The sequence below is a fragment of the Triplophysa dalaica genome, chromosome 7 (genome assembly GCF_015846415.1).
Source record: "Triplophysa dalaica isolate WHDGS20190420 chromosome 7, ASM1584641v1, whole genome shotgun sequence".
Taxonomy (NCBI): Eukaryota; Metazoa; Chordata; class Actinopteri; order Cypriniformes; family Nemacheilidae; genus Triplophysa; species Triplophysa dalaica.
In genome coordinates, this window is record NC_079548.1 from 10067788 (window position 1) to 10082287 (window position 14500).

The following is a 14500-nucleotide window of genomic DNA, read 5'->3' on the forward strand; positions in this document are numbered from 1 at the left end:
TAATCTGTGTTTGGCTATATAACATTTTAGAATTAAATAATATGACTATTTTATTGTATATTAATTATATTAAATTTTAAATCCTCTACAGTTATTGAATATTTGTGGAGGTCTACCGAAGTTAAATTTTAGCCACATAACATTTATGTATATCATACACATTTATTAAACAAATACATCAATGGTAGATGATAAGAAAATATATTATTTCCTTTATTACAAGTTTGAAAAATGCACCCTTAATTAAAAACTGTTGGTAAAAAACTTTGGTAAAAAAATAAAACATTCATCATTCCATAATATTATCAAACACGCTCATGTATTTACTTCTATCATTCCGCAAATATAAAAAATTATATATACATTTATGTTAATAAACTATATCATGATTTCAATAAATATGCAACTGGTATAAATACTGGTACTAAAAGTCCACAATCCAAGAAACTGGATTAAAAAGGAATTTGTTCATCTCCAGAGCTCATACATTGTAACAATGTGGTTGCTTTGAATGCGATGTATCTATTAAAACAAAGGATCTGAAGACAGTTCTCAGGTTGCTCTCTTGCTTGTGGTCTGCAGTCGATGGGAGCTGGTGCCGTAGAGCTTGGCTGCTCGTGCCCCAAAAGCGTTGACCATCTGTTTGACCACCTCATCGAAAAATATTGTTGCTAACTGTGAGTGGAGTAGTGATTTGAACTCAAATGTCACCTGTAATGGAGAACACAGAATTATGGTAAACTGAGCATGAGCATGTTTCAATAAAACATTTTTTGAATCTAATATGTTGTGAAAAAAGTCAAGCTGCACCTTATGTATCGTTCTAATTTACAAAATATTTAAATTTTTAGTTCAGCAAGGGTTTTGTATTCATGGTAACATTAATTCATGTTAAAGTCTTCTTTATCCTATTTTCAAATCAATGAGTCCATTAATCTCCCCAAATCCCTCTTGCCGTTCTCCATCTCTAATCGTGTGACATTTAGGTCGTGAAGTTCCTTAAAGAACTATAAAAGATTATCATGTCCGTCTATGTCACCGGCAATTTAAAGACCTGAAGACAACCACCATGAGGTAAAAATAGCCACTAATCTGGTGTTATACCTGTGCTACATTTGAATTAATCCCACACAGAGTAGGAAATTCAGGGTGAATACACATTTGAAGTGTACAAAAGGTAAATTACTGGTTTATGACAGAACCTGCCAACTATTTGGGTAAAGTACTTACAAAGAACTCCACATTGCAGGAGTCAGCTTGGCCTGCAGCACCAGGAGTGAATCGCCATAATGTCTCAAGGTGACTGAAGAGCGTCCCGTCTATACACAGCGCCTGAAACACAAACACATTTTAGACAGAGGGTACAGACAGCACACTTGATCAAAATGAATCTTAAAGCATGATGTAAAAGATTAAAAGAAGCAAATATGACAAAATACACCATTTAATTTAATTTCTAATTGGTTTACAGACTTACTCTGACTTGGTGGTTTGGGATTACTGTGACCTCAGAGGTGTAGCGTTCCACTATTGGGGGGAACCCAATTTCGAGCTGAGCTCGAATGTCGCCGTTTTTTCCCCTGGCGACCTTTGACTTCTTGCACCAAGGCACAAACTGCTGGTACTGGTCTACATTGGCTACGACGTTGCACATCTGCTCAGGCGAGTAGCTGGTAGGACAATATTCTTATGATACTGTTTGAAGAGAATGAACTTGATCTTAAGCTCTGTATTTTTTGTGTGTACATACCCAAGGGCCCGGCTCTCTGAGTACTCCATCCTCCGTGTTATGAGAGGGGCTGATAAATTGATGAAGTTCCGGGTGGGCACCACCTGAGAAGATGCTGTGGGAGGAGGTAAGCTTGCCTGCCTTGTATCCAAGATACCACAAGAGCTCAAATGTCTGAAAAAAACATACAAAAGTTCTGTTATTAATTTATCAGTGGCAGAATAACACATTTATGACACGCTTGTTTTCGCCTTATCTGAGTGTTGACCTCATTCAATGACGTATTTTCTAGTAAACAGTGTAGAATCGATCAATAGGTCTTTATACCCAGTTGTATGGCACACTGCCAGCATGCGCGTGAGCGCTGCATTATTCAAACCCAGAAGACTATGACGCAATAGTTTAGAAAAAGCTCTATACCTAAATCACTTAAAATTAAGATAAAAAGATGAAGTTTGTGCTCCAGTGAAGTAACATCATATAAAGAGAGAGAGTTTTAACACTCTGGGGGTGAAGAAATGTGCTGCGTTTGCGCAGCTGAATTCTTCCCCGTCACGTGACTTCTCACTGCCGCGTGAATCTGTTTTAATCCAGCATCAGCTTTTCTGCTTTTGTTTAACATTTACCCACAGTTGACAACTACCACAAAACAACACAACAGTCATGGTATTACCATGGCAACCGTTAGGATTATTTTAAATGAACACCATAATTGTTAGTTATTAAATTAGAAACCAAAAGTAAAAGTAATTTAAAATGAAGATATTAGGCCTTATAGATATCAAAAGGAAAAACGAACCAAACTCCCAATTACTCCGAAATATGTCCCATTTAACTTTCATCGCTAAACTATATGGGTCTACTGATGCGCTCATACCTGACAGTGGCATTAGAGTTTCTCCTCATAATATTACACGACTGTCCCTCCGACATCTCCAGCGCCCGGAGGAAAAACGAAGTTGCCTTCTTTGCCATTTGTGCTCTTCCAAGCTTGTAAAACCACTAAAGCTTATCTAAAGGTGATCTTTACGCAGGTCATTGACTTTAACCGGCGGCTCGGCTTTAACTGTGAACGATAGTAAAGCGGTTCCCTAATAGAGCAGGAGATGTAGTGACGCATTGCTCGAGGGGCGGGGTTTAGACACCGGCTCCAGGGCAGGTGTCTCACCCTTAACATTAAAAGTTAGACGTCATGAGTAAAGGTTTCACCACAGGATTTCTGTTTCTCATTGGGACGGGGGAAATCCTTTCCAGTAGCTCAGCATTAAAAGCATTGTAAATTATGTGATTTATGTTCTGAGAACGGAGAATGATTTGGCAACAACATTTTGAGCCTAATGTATAGACCAAACTTCTTCAACAAATCTCAAAAGTTATAAATATACCCTCCCTTTTCTTTTTGATCTTATACAAAACTGAAACAACTGTTTATATACATATTATTGTATGCATTATTGTTGTCTTCAGGTACATTTTTTTGAAAAAAGAGCACAATTGTGCTTCTTGAACCTGAGTCAACATTGGGAAAGTACAGGAATATTAAAATACAGAATTAAAGTTACATTAGTATGTGAGTGTTGAAATTAAAATGATATCACATGGTTTAGGACAGAAGTGGATTTGCAAACGGCTTTACAGGCTCATTGGAAGAATTATCTGCTTCTGTTGTGTAATATCTAAAATTTCACAACCATAAATGTTCAATGTTCAATATTGTCTGAATGGAAAAAATCTCTCACAGTTAGATGACAGTCCACAATCACAGATGAGTTGGAGGTGTGGTACACAGTGTGCAGGGAGAATAAAATTAGGATGAGGACACATGACTTATTATCACAGTCAATGACACACATGTAACTAGTTGGCTGGAGCTTGTGTTAAGTGGCTTAAATTGGTTATGTGATTGTCTTTAAAAAGTCTTGTAAGAGTTTATCCTATTGAACACTTCCAGTAGTTAACTAAATCCAGACATATACTGTTCATACTGTATTGCACGTAAATGTATTTTAAAATTGGGACATCAGTAACTTGCATTTGCCTCTCACAGTGTCCCAGCATCAAGCACTCAAACAAATGACCTTGCATAGGCGTATGTGCCCTCACTGGTTGTAGTAAACAAATAGTACAAAATGTGAAACACTGGTGGTTCGGAAGGTGAAGGGACATTCTGTCCACAGTCCTTGAGATTAAATTCTGTACAGAGTTCAATAATGAGTCATACTGTCTCAGTATAGTAGGTAAAATACCACAGGTTTTATTTCATTTTATATCCAGTACACGTCTTTCAGATTATGATTTATTTTGTCAATTACTTTCAAATGTAATTGTTCTCCATGACACGTTATATCTGTGCATCAGTATTAGGAGTAGGTGGAGAAAAGATGAGCTTGCTCATTGCTCTGATGTACTGCGAGCCATCCAAGGACGAGAGTTTCAGGTTGCTCATGGGTAACAGGGCTGTGTTAGTGTAATATCTGAACAATGGAGTCTGTGCTTGGAGTGCCTCCAGATACACCTAAAAAAAGTACATAGTATTTATTATACATGCACAATATTCAGTATTTTATAGTACTTAAAATAAAAATATTTGAGATAATAAGAACTAAGAGGAATAATGATTAATGAAGAATAATGATAAATTAATTTATACGGTGGCCCCCAAAACACTGGAGGCCATACTTACAAATGACTTGCATATCTATGAATCTTAGCTCATTAAATAAGGTGCTTTTCTTACAAAACAATAAATTGTTTAAAATTTAAAGTTATTATGAAGAAAATAGTTCATAATTGTGATAAACAACCTTTGTTGTTTAAAAGATACAACAATAAATTGCTAAAATATATAATAAAAATATATAAAAAATATATATATATATATAAAAAAAAACTGCATCACTTATTTGCTTTGATACTTTGTTGATTTTTATATATAATCTAGTTCTTTATTTTAATCTATAATCTAGTTCTTTCTCAGATTTACTTGTCTGATATACTGTTTTACTGTACATAAATAAACAAAGATCTCTATCTTTTTCTGAGATGTCGGTATTGGAGTCTTTTAATCTCCTTCACTCTCAGCTAAAAGGTCATGCAGGTCTAATGCCAGTGTTAACTTGTAGTGCACCTGTATGATGTCATCAGTGTCCTGAGCAGCATTCTGAAACACAGACTGGCAGTGCTTCAGATACTCCTTATACAGGCTGCGTGTGAATTCATCCATCTCCAGTTGGTCATCACTGAGCTCTGTTCTCTTCAGGTTCATGTAAAAGTCTGTGTTGACTGGTCCACATTCAATGAGGCTCACACTGCATAACAGGACTTTTGTTTAGTAAGACTTTAAAGAGGTACATTTTGTGGTTAAAAAATGTTAAGAAAACATGCCACAGGCGTTGTCCTCACACACAGAAAAATACTCACTGAATATTGAAATGTTGAAGCAGAATGGCCAGGCTCTCACAAGCGCCCTCTACTGCAAATTTACTAGCACAGTAGACATCATTGAATGGCAAACCTGAGTATGCAGATAATATAGGTCAGCATTACTGTAGCTCCCAGCCCAAAGTTTAAGCCACTAAACTAACACAATAACAATACACAGTATTTCTTATAAACTTAGAGGTTAAAGAACTTTGTCGGCATGTTCTAAAACTATGTCTTAATTAAAACCTCTGTCTGTTCTCACATACCCTGTAGTCCTCCCATGCTACCAGTCACAAGGATTCTCCCATGTCTTCTTGTTTTCATGTCTGGTAGGAAGGTCTGTATGGTGCGAATGGTGCCCAGCAGATTGACATCCAGGACTCCACGTATAGTGTCTATTGAGTGGGTCTCCAGGGGTCCCATCAAACCTACACCTGCATTGCAAACTAACACCAAGACATCCGAAAAGAAGGGTACCGTTAAATAAATTAAACGTAAATGTTTCAACAAACAGTTGGGTCAGAATGTCTGGGTGTATAATTAAACTTTCAATTTATAAGGAGCCAAAAGACCTCTGTGACAGAAACCATGCACGTGGGTTACAGTAACATGAATTTTAATCTTTATTCTATTGTCTGTTCTGATGTATACATTCTGTATCTTTTTTTACCCAGTATATCGATTCTGTCCTCTGTAACCTTCCTCTTAGCATCAAGTATGGACTGCTGATCAGTCACGTCCATCTGCAGTATGACCATAGTGTCTTTATGAAGTCCTCTCACTGTCTCCAACAGACGCTGCTTTTTGTCCAGGTTCCGCATGGTAGCATAGACTAAATAACACAATAAGATCATGGAATCATATAAATACATAGGTACAGTATATGATTGAACATACTTTCCACATTCACAATTTTCAGAAATAAATGCAATTCAAATATATGCAAAACATTTCTATTGTATCAATTACCTTTGTATTCTTTGGAAGGATTGGATGCGAGGTGCACAGCAAGGCTGAGTCCAATACCCGAGGAGCAGCCAGTTATGAGAACTACTTTTGGTTCCATTGGGGCTGTAAAGCAACAGTCCTCAACCCCAAAGAGATGTGTGCTGTGTTGCTGCTGTAGAGTTAAAGTTATGTAGTTCTAATCTGCTGTGTCTCAGAATTAAATGGATGTTTTAGCTTTTTTCATTATCACAAGGCCAGCTAGAGGTAAACATTCTGGTTTCACACAGATTTTTACTCTCCAGGTGCTGCTTTACCAAAGTGGAATGCACATGGCACGCACTTTTGAAGCAAATATTATCCATTATATATATTCGTATCAATATTTTGATGATTTATTCAAAATATAATAGTGAAAATCTATTTAAAAAGAAAAGTAGTTGAAACTTGAAGATACTATACAAAAGCAGGCGGACTGTTGTACTGCCTAAATAATGTTCCTAACAGTTTCAATAGCAAAGAACAACATATATTAACGGATAGATAATATAAACATTACAGTAGTACTGTTTACAATTAACATGTTTAACATATTAACAGAGATTGTTAAATATTACTGCAGAAGTAAATATAAAGTTTATACTTTGGCCTATACAATTTCTCTATTGCCTAAAACTAAGTTGTTGACTACAATTTAGAAAAATCAATGACCCTCCTCCATTGCTTGATATTGCACTTGCTACGAGCTTTAAGACTTCACAATATTATATTTTGCACAAAAGCTACAGAAAATGAATTAAATAAGTGTCAGTCGTGGCCTAATGGTTAGAGATTCGGACTCGAGACCAGATGGTTGCCGATTTAATTCTCAGGGCCGGAGGGTAACGACTGTGGTGCCCTTGAGCAAGGCACCTGGATTCTATGCTTAAAACATCATGAAAATGCTAGAAACTTCCAAGAATTCAACCTGGATTCTGATTTGTGAAATAGTGATTTTGAAGTGGGTCAATTCACTACTTCATTGATGCTGTGAGATTTCCAAAGATTTGCAAGATCAAGAATATTAGCAGAGATGTTCCTGTACTTCAAAATAATTTTATAATTTTTCTTGATTAACATATAACTTTTCCAACACTACAAAAGTAACTTTATTTTGGGCATTTTTCATTTTTTATTAATATTGTTTCTAAGATTTTATTGATAAACCATTAAGAAAATTTTGTAGCGGACTACTAGGGACTGGCAAGTTTATATTGTAGCATGTGAATATAGGGATATTCTATCACCATTTACTCACCTTTGTGTTGTTGCAAATCTGTATACATTTCTTACATTTACATTTAGTCATTTGGCAGACGCTTTTATCCAAAGCGACGTACAGTGCACTTATTACAGGGACAATCCCCCTGGGGCAACATGGAGTAAAGTGTCTTGTTCAAGGACACACTGGTGGTGGCTGCTGGCATCAAACCAGCAACCTTTGGTCTTATCAAAAAAGAGTTTTTTGGAAGAATGTAAGTAACCAAACAGTTCTTGTTATCCATTGATTAGCATCGTAGGAAAAAATACGTTGTTCTGTTGAACACAAAGTAAGATATTTTCAAGACTGTAGCCCACCAAAATGTACTGGTGCACTTTTGACTACCATTGTAATTATTCATGGCAGTCAAAGGAGTTCAAGAACAGTTTGGTTACAAGCATTCATCCAAATATTGTTTTTATATGTTCAACCAAACAATGAATTATATAAAGGTTTGGAACAACTAGAGAGTGAGTAATTCATAAAATGATCTTCATTTTTGGGTGGACTATCCCTTTAAAATTGAGGTCACTACATTTCATTTTTGACAAAAGAGAGCATAATGATAACTTATGAATGAGACCAAGTGCCATTCATATTTTATTTAAAATCTTTATTAACAGCATTCAATAAATGCACAAACAATATTTATATTAAAAACAATAAACAATTTCTATTTAATAAATAAATTACAGTGATTTAAGAGTAAATAAAAAAGAAAGGGAAAAATAAAACTGGTTGTGAATACAAATCATTAAATGTCTTTAAAAAAATACTTTTTTAATTTGGGTCTCACAAACGTATCAAGGCATGTTCTCATTTAATCCACCTCTTCAATAGTTGGACCCTGGGTACCGGCCCCTGAACCGGCCCGTGCCTGAGCTCCACAGCCTCCAGCTGGCATTCCTCCCTGGTATACTTGAGCAATGATTGGGTTGCAGACTTTCTCCAATTCTTTCAAATGATGTTCATACTCCTCTTTATCAGCCAGCTGGTTGCTCTCTAGCCAGGTGATGGTTTCGTTGCATTTCTCAAGGACTTTTTTCTTGTCATCCTCACTGATTTTGCCTTTGAGGTTCTCATCCTCCACACTCTTCTTCATGTTGAAGGCATAAGACTCCAGCGAGTTCTTGGCAGCAATCTTCTCTCTTTGCAGATCATCTTCAGCTTTGTATTTGTCAGCTTCCTGCACCATTCTCTCAATCTCCTCTTTGCTCAGTCGGCCCTTGTCATTGGTGATGGTGATCTTGTTCTCTTTGCCGGTGCTTTTGTCCACAGCTGACACATTCAGTATTCCATTAGCATCTATGTCGAAGGTCACTTCAATCTGAGGGACTCCACGTGGTGCAGGTGGAATTCCTGTCAGGTCAAACTTCCCCAGCAGGTTGTTGTCTTTTGTCATGGCTCTCTCTCCCTCATATACCTGGATCAGGACACCGGGCTGGTTTTCTGAGTAGGTGGTGAAGGTCTGGGTTTGTTTGGTGGGGATGGTGGTGTTGCGTTTAATGAGGGCAGTCATGACTCCTCCTGCTGTTTCAATACCCAGAGATAGAGGAGCAACATCGAGTAGCAACAGATCTTGAACATTTCCTGATGTGTCCCCCATAAGGATGGCGGCTTGCACTGCAGCACCATAAGCCACAGCCTCATCTGGGTTGATGCTTTTGTTCAGTTCTCTTCCATTGAAGAAATCTTGCAGAAGTTTCTGGATCTTAGGAATTCTTGTTGAGCCCCCAACTAGAACGATGTCATGAATCTGAGACTTGTCCATCTTGGCATCTCTCAGAGATTTCTCCACGGGATCCAGAGTTCCCCTGAAGAGGTCTGAGCACAGCTCTTCAAACCTTGCTCTGGTGATGGATGTGTAGAAGTCAATGCCCTCATACAGAGAGTCGATCTCAATGCTGGCCTGAGAGCTGGAGGAAAGGGTTCTCTTGGCTCTCTCACAAGCTGTACGGAGCCTCCTCAGCGCTCTCTTGTTCTGACTGATGTCCTTCTTGTGTTTTCTCTTGAATTCTTCTACAAAGTGATTCACCATGCGGTTATCAAAGTCCTCCCCACCCAGGTGTGTGTCTCCAGCTGTGGCTTTTACCTCAAAGATGCCATCTTCAATGGTCAGGATGGACACATCAAATGTGCCTCCACCCAGGTCGAAGATCAGGACGTTGCGCTCTGCACCTTTGCCTTTATCCAGCCCGTAGGCAATGGCAGCAGCTGTGGGCTCGTTGATGATTCTGAGAACATTCAGGCCAGCGATTACTCCAGCATCTTTAGTGGCCTGCCTCTGGGAGTCATTGAAGTAGGCAGGAACAGTGACAACTGCATTGGTCACCTTCTGTCCCAGGTAAGCCTCTGCAATCTCCTTCATCTTCACCAGGACCATAGAGGAAATTTCTTCAGGATTAAATGTTTTGTTTTCTGCCTTGTATTCAACTTGAATCTTTGGCTTTCCTCCTTCGTTGATGACTTGGAAGGACCAATGCTTCATGTCAGACTGCACAACTGGATCGTCAAACTTTCTTCCGATCAGCCTCTTCGCATCAAACACTGTGTTGTTTGGGTTCATGGCAACCTGGTTTTTAGCTGCATCTCCAATGAGCCTCTCTGTGTCCGTGAAGGCAACATAGCTGGGTGTTGTTCTGTTGCCCTGATCATTGGCGATGATTTCCACTTTTCCATGCTGAAACACCCCCACACAGGAGTAAGTGGTGCCCAGGTCAATTCCAATAGCAACTCCTTTTGCTGATGGCATTTTAATCCAAGTATTCTGTATGAAATAAAAGTGAGATTTAGCATTTATTCTGATTTAAATAATCAATGAGGAATGAAGTGTTTCTGTTCCATAAGAAATCATGTTTGTTACATTGTTCTTAGTAAGATGAACGTCCTTGTTTTATAGTGTACATACAGTTCCTTTAGACATTGTGTTCTGATGTTAGAATTGAACAATACAAAATATCATAATGTATTATTTTAGTAAAATGCTAAGTAAAGTATATTACAGTACAGTTACACAATTACAAATTAAAGAATTAAGAAAAACAAATGCTTTTTTGACTTCCTTTAAGATAAATGTGATATCGATACATCGCTAAGTAATTCCGTTTATGTCTTGATGTAGGCTAAGTGAGAATAAATATTGGTAAACTTACCGAACAGATTCTCGAAAATAATAAAATAAATCTTGCCGCGATAAAAGGTCACACTTATATTAAACTCTTTCTTCTTGACAGGCTCGTATTTGTGGTTTGACATCGACCACACATCAGAGGCTTAAATACACCGCAGTGCTCTCCCATTCAAACTCTCCTAAATTCTAGAAATGTCCTGAGAATCTGACCAATCAGAAGACTCCGAGCCGACGCGCTTACGTCAGCCAGCCATTCTAGGCGCTTCTCGGTGCTGTTCTGTTTTTACATTTATATTATTAATAAAACATTTTTGGGACAACCTGAATGTAAAATGCGGCTTAAAAGGCGTTTAAAACTTTTAAGAAGTTCTGGGTAATGGACTACAATGGAAGAAAAAAGTCCCTTTAACATAAAGCGCGTAACAGCGAACCCTATTTTTTATATACATGTATGATGATTTTAAATGGAAATCGTTACCATTTATAAATATTATGAACGAATACTGAAAAATGAATGAATGAATGAATGAATGAATACTGTGAAACAAGGCTAAAGTCTCCTAATCTTATTACGATTTAGAGCAACACATTTTTATTTCAACCACTATTTTCACTATAATTTCAGACTTTGACGTGGCCTTACTCAGTCAATATGAAATGTCTAGGTTATATATATATAGGTTATATTTTCAACATAGCAACCCGGATGCTTTAATGTACGAAACTGTTAATCGCACAAAAAAGCCAGAGTTTTCACTGCAGGATCACGTATTTTCTGAATGTTTAAAAAACACTCTATAACCTATTTATATGTTTACTGGTTTACATGTCGAAAGGTCTCCGTATTTTAGAAAACGCGAGAAATTTCCACCAGGAAATTCTTCCACGAGATGACGCTGCCTTGTGGGAGGAGCCGCTGGACTGTTCCTCGTTATGATTGGTTGACTCGCCAGAGCTTTCGAGAAACTTCATGCGCCAACCTTGGGAATATAAAGCGCACCCGGGGCTCTGGTTTGGTATATCTTGAACTCGCAGAAGAAGAGATCTTTCAACGAGACACAATTTCCAAATAAGAAAGGAAATAATTAATTTAAGGTAAGTTGAATAATACATTGAATTGAAATAGTTGAAACTAAACTTTTTATGAGTTTAAATGTATTATTTAGTAAATGTATTGTTTTTAATTATATTTCTTAAATGTTATTATAATGATTTATTAATTCATTAGTTTAGTCTATTTTTTCATTTATGTAGTAACCAGAAAACATGCCTAATAATGTGTGGTGATGTTGATGATAAAAAGCATGTAATGAACAATAAATAAATCAAATATTCCCTTTTTGGCAGAATGAATGTTATACATTGTAGTGATTTTGTATTCAATTTGGTGATTTCAGGTTACCATTAGAATCAAACATGTCTGCAAAAGGAGTTGCTATTGGAATTGACCTGGGCACCACTTACTCCTGTGTGGGGGTGTTTCAGCATGGAAAAGTGGAAATCATCGCCAATGATCAGGGCAACAGAACAACACCCAGCTATGTTGCCTTCACGGACACAGAGAGGCTCATTGGAGATGCAGCTAAAAACCAGGTTGCCATGAACCCAAACAACACAGTGTTTGATGCGAAGAGGCTGATCGGAAGAAAGTTTGACGATCCAGTTGTGCAGTCTGACATGAAGCATTGGTCCTTCCAAGTCATCAACGAAGGAGGAAAGCCAAAGGTTCAAGTTGAATACAAGGCAGAAAACAAAACATTTAATCCTGAAGAAATTTCCTCTATGGTCCTGGTGAAGATGAAGGAGATTGCAGAGGCGTACCTAGGACAGAAGGTGACCAATGCGGTTGTCACAGTTCCTGCCTACTTCAATGACTCCCAGAGGCAGGCCACTAAAGATGCTGGAATAATCGCTGGCCTGAATGTTCTCAGAATCATCAACGAGCCCACAGCTGCTGCCATTGCCTACGGGATGGACAGAGGCAAAAGTTCAGAGCGTAACGTCCTGATATTTGACCTGGGTGGAGGGACATTTGATGTGTCCATCCTGACCATTGAAGATGGCATCTTTGAGGTGAAAGCCACAGCTGGAGACACACACCTGGGTGGGGAGGACTTTGACAACCGCATGGTGAATCACTTTGTAGAAGAATTCAAGAGAAAACACAAGAAGGACATCAGTCAGAACAAGAGAGCGCTGAGGAGGCTTCGTACAGCTTGTGAGAGAGCCAAGAGAACCCTTTCCTCCAGCTCGCAGGCCAGCATTGAGATCGACTCTCTGTATGAGGGCATTGACTTCTACACATCCATCACCAGAGCAAGGTTTGAAGAGCTGTGCTCAGACCTCTTCAGAGGAACTCTGGATCCCGTAGAGAAATCTCTGAGAGATGCCAAGATGGACAAGTCTCAGATTCATGACATCGTCCTGGTTGGTGGATCAACAAGAATTCCTAAAATCCAGAAACTTCTTCAAGATTTCTTCAATGGAAGAGAACTGAACAAAAGCATCAACCCAGATGAGGCTGTGGCTTATGGTGCTGCGGTGCAAGCCGCCATCCTGATGGGTGACACATCTGAAAACGTTCAAGATCTGTTGCTGCTGGATGTTGCTCCTCTATCTCTGGGTATTGAAACAGCAGGAGGAGTCATGACTCCCCTCATCAAACGCAACACCACCATCCCCACTAAACAAACCCAGACCTTCACCACCTACTCAGAAAACCAGCCCGGTGTCCTGATCCAGGTGTATGAGGGAGAGAGAGCCATGACAAAAGACAACAACCTGCTGGGGAAGTTTGAGCTGACAGGAATTCCACCTGCACCACGTGGAGTTCCTCAGATTGAAGTGACATTCGACATAGATGCTAATGGAATCCTGAATGTGTCAGCTGTGGACAAAATCACTGGCAAAGAGAACAAGATCACCATCACCAATGACAAGGGCCGACTGAGCAAAGAGGAGATTGAGAGAATGGTGCAGGAAGCTGACAAATACAAAGCTGAAGATGATCTGCAAAGAGAGAAGATTGCTGCCAAGAACTCGCTGGAGTCTTTTGCCTTCAACATGAAGAAGACTGTGGAGGATGAGAACCTCAAAGGCAAAATCAGTGAGGATGACAAGAAGAAAGTCCTTGAGAAATGCAACGAAACCATCACCTGGTTAGAGAACAACCAGCTGGGTGATAAAGAGGAGTATGAACATCATTTGAAAGAGCTGGAGAAAGTCTGCAACCCAATCATTGCTAAACTATACCAGGGAGGAATGCCAGCTGGAGGCTGTGGACCTCAGGGACAGGCTGGTTCAGGGGCAGGTTCCCAAGGACCGACTATTGAAGAGGTGGATTAAAAAAACATGAAAGTGAATGAAAGACTAAAATCTCCTTGGCGTTTTTATACAGTTCTCATTGTGGTGCAGGTTTATTTTTTTCTAATGTTCACCAAAAAATGTTGGATCTAACCTATTATAAAAACGTATTATTTAAGTATTTAAGGATTTAAGTTCCCAATATTTTGAAGATGTAAAATTATGCAAGTCTAACCTTTAGAATTTGGAATGTTAAATCTTGTAAATGTGATGTTTTCAGTTACATGTTGATAAGTGTCCTTGCAAGGTGATGTACATAAATGTAAATATACATTTTAAATGATGTGGGGTTTTTTTCAACAAAACTGTACTGCAGAGTTCTACTTTAATAAACATTTAATTGCATATAATCAACCAAATCTCAATTGATCACATGTTCATAAAATAATATAGCAAAACAACTGTCCAACTTGTTGGCTGCTTCCTCTACATGTTTGGGGGTTCCTACTTATCCATTAAAAGTTTTTTTTTAATAATTAAGGCACGAATTTAAAAGAAAAAACTTTTAACCCGTTAAGATTATGAGAAAGAAGAATCCACTATCTTCAACCATTTGTCAAGTAATATATATTGGACATATACACCGGCCGTCCAAAAAAAGTCACACCCT

At 38.3% G+C, this 14500-nt stretch overlaps 4 protein-coding genes across 4 annotated transcripts; 1 reads left to right on the forward strand and 3 right to left on the reverse strand.

The window, feature by feature from the left end:
* Window positions 1–185: 185 nt before the first annotated feature.
* Window positions 186–2812, reverse strand: si:ch73-141c7.1 (coenzyme Q-binding protein COQ10 homolog, mitochondrial). The gene is made up of 5 exons (XM_056752865.1): window positions 2607–2812; window positions 1751–1903; window positions 1478–1670; window positions 1231–1332; window positions 186–711 (listed from the first exon to the last, which is right to left on the reverse strand). Exons 1-5 carry the CDS (start codon window positions 2702–2704, stop codon window positions 553–555), a joined length of 705 nt encoding a protein of 234 aa, XP_056608843.1. The 5' UTR covers window positions 2705–2812; the 3' UTR covers window positions 186–552.
* Window positions 2813–3973: 1161 nt separating this feature from the next.
* hsd17b1 (hydroxysteroid (17-beta) dehydrogenase 1) lies at window positions 3974–6365 on the reverse strand. Its single transcript, XM_056753458.1, has 6 exons — window positions 6122–6365; window positions 5823–5984; window positions 5419–5598; window positions 5150–5243; window positions 4857–5037; window positions 3974–4244 (listed from the first exon to the last, which is right to left on the reverse strand). Exons 1-6 carry the CDS (start codon window positions 6216–6218, stop codon window positions 4071–4073), a joined length of 888 nt encoding a protein of 295 aa, XP_056609436.1. The 5' UTR covers window positions 6219–6365; the 3' UTR covers window positions 3974–4070.
* A 1619-nt stretch (window positions 6366–7984) lies between these two features.
* Window positions 7985–10709, reverse strand: LOC130426370 (heat shock 70 kDa protein-like). The gene is made up of 2 exons (XM_056753106.1): window positions 10550–10709; window positions 7985–10164 (listed from the first exon to the last, which is right to left on the reverse strand). Exon 2 carries the CDS (start codon window positions 10147–10149, stop codon window positions 8218–8220), a length of 1932 nt encoding a protein of 643 aa, XP_056609084.1. The 5' UTR covers window positions 10150–10164; window positions 10550–10709; the 3' UTR covers window positions 7985–8217.
* A 759-nt stretch (window positions 10710–11468) lies between these two features.
* Window positions 11469–14240, forward strand: LOC130426376 (heat shock 70 kDa protein-like). Its single transcript, XM_056753111.1, has 2 exons — window positions 11469–11622; window positions 11925–14240. The coding sequence occupies exon 2, from the start codon at window positions 11944–11946 to the stop codon at window positions 13870–13872; it is 1929 nt and encodes a 642-aa protein (XP_056609089.1). The 5' UTR covers window positions 11469–11622; window positions 11925–11943; the 3' UTR covers window positions 13873–14240.
* Window positions 14241–14500: the final 260 nt, after the last annotated feature.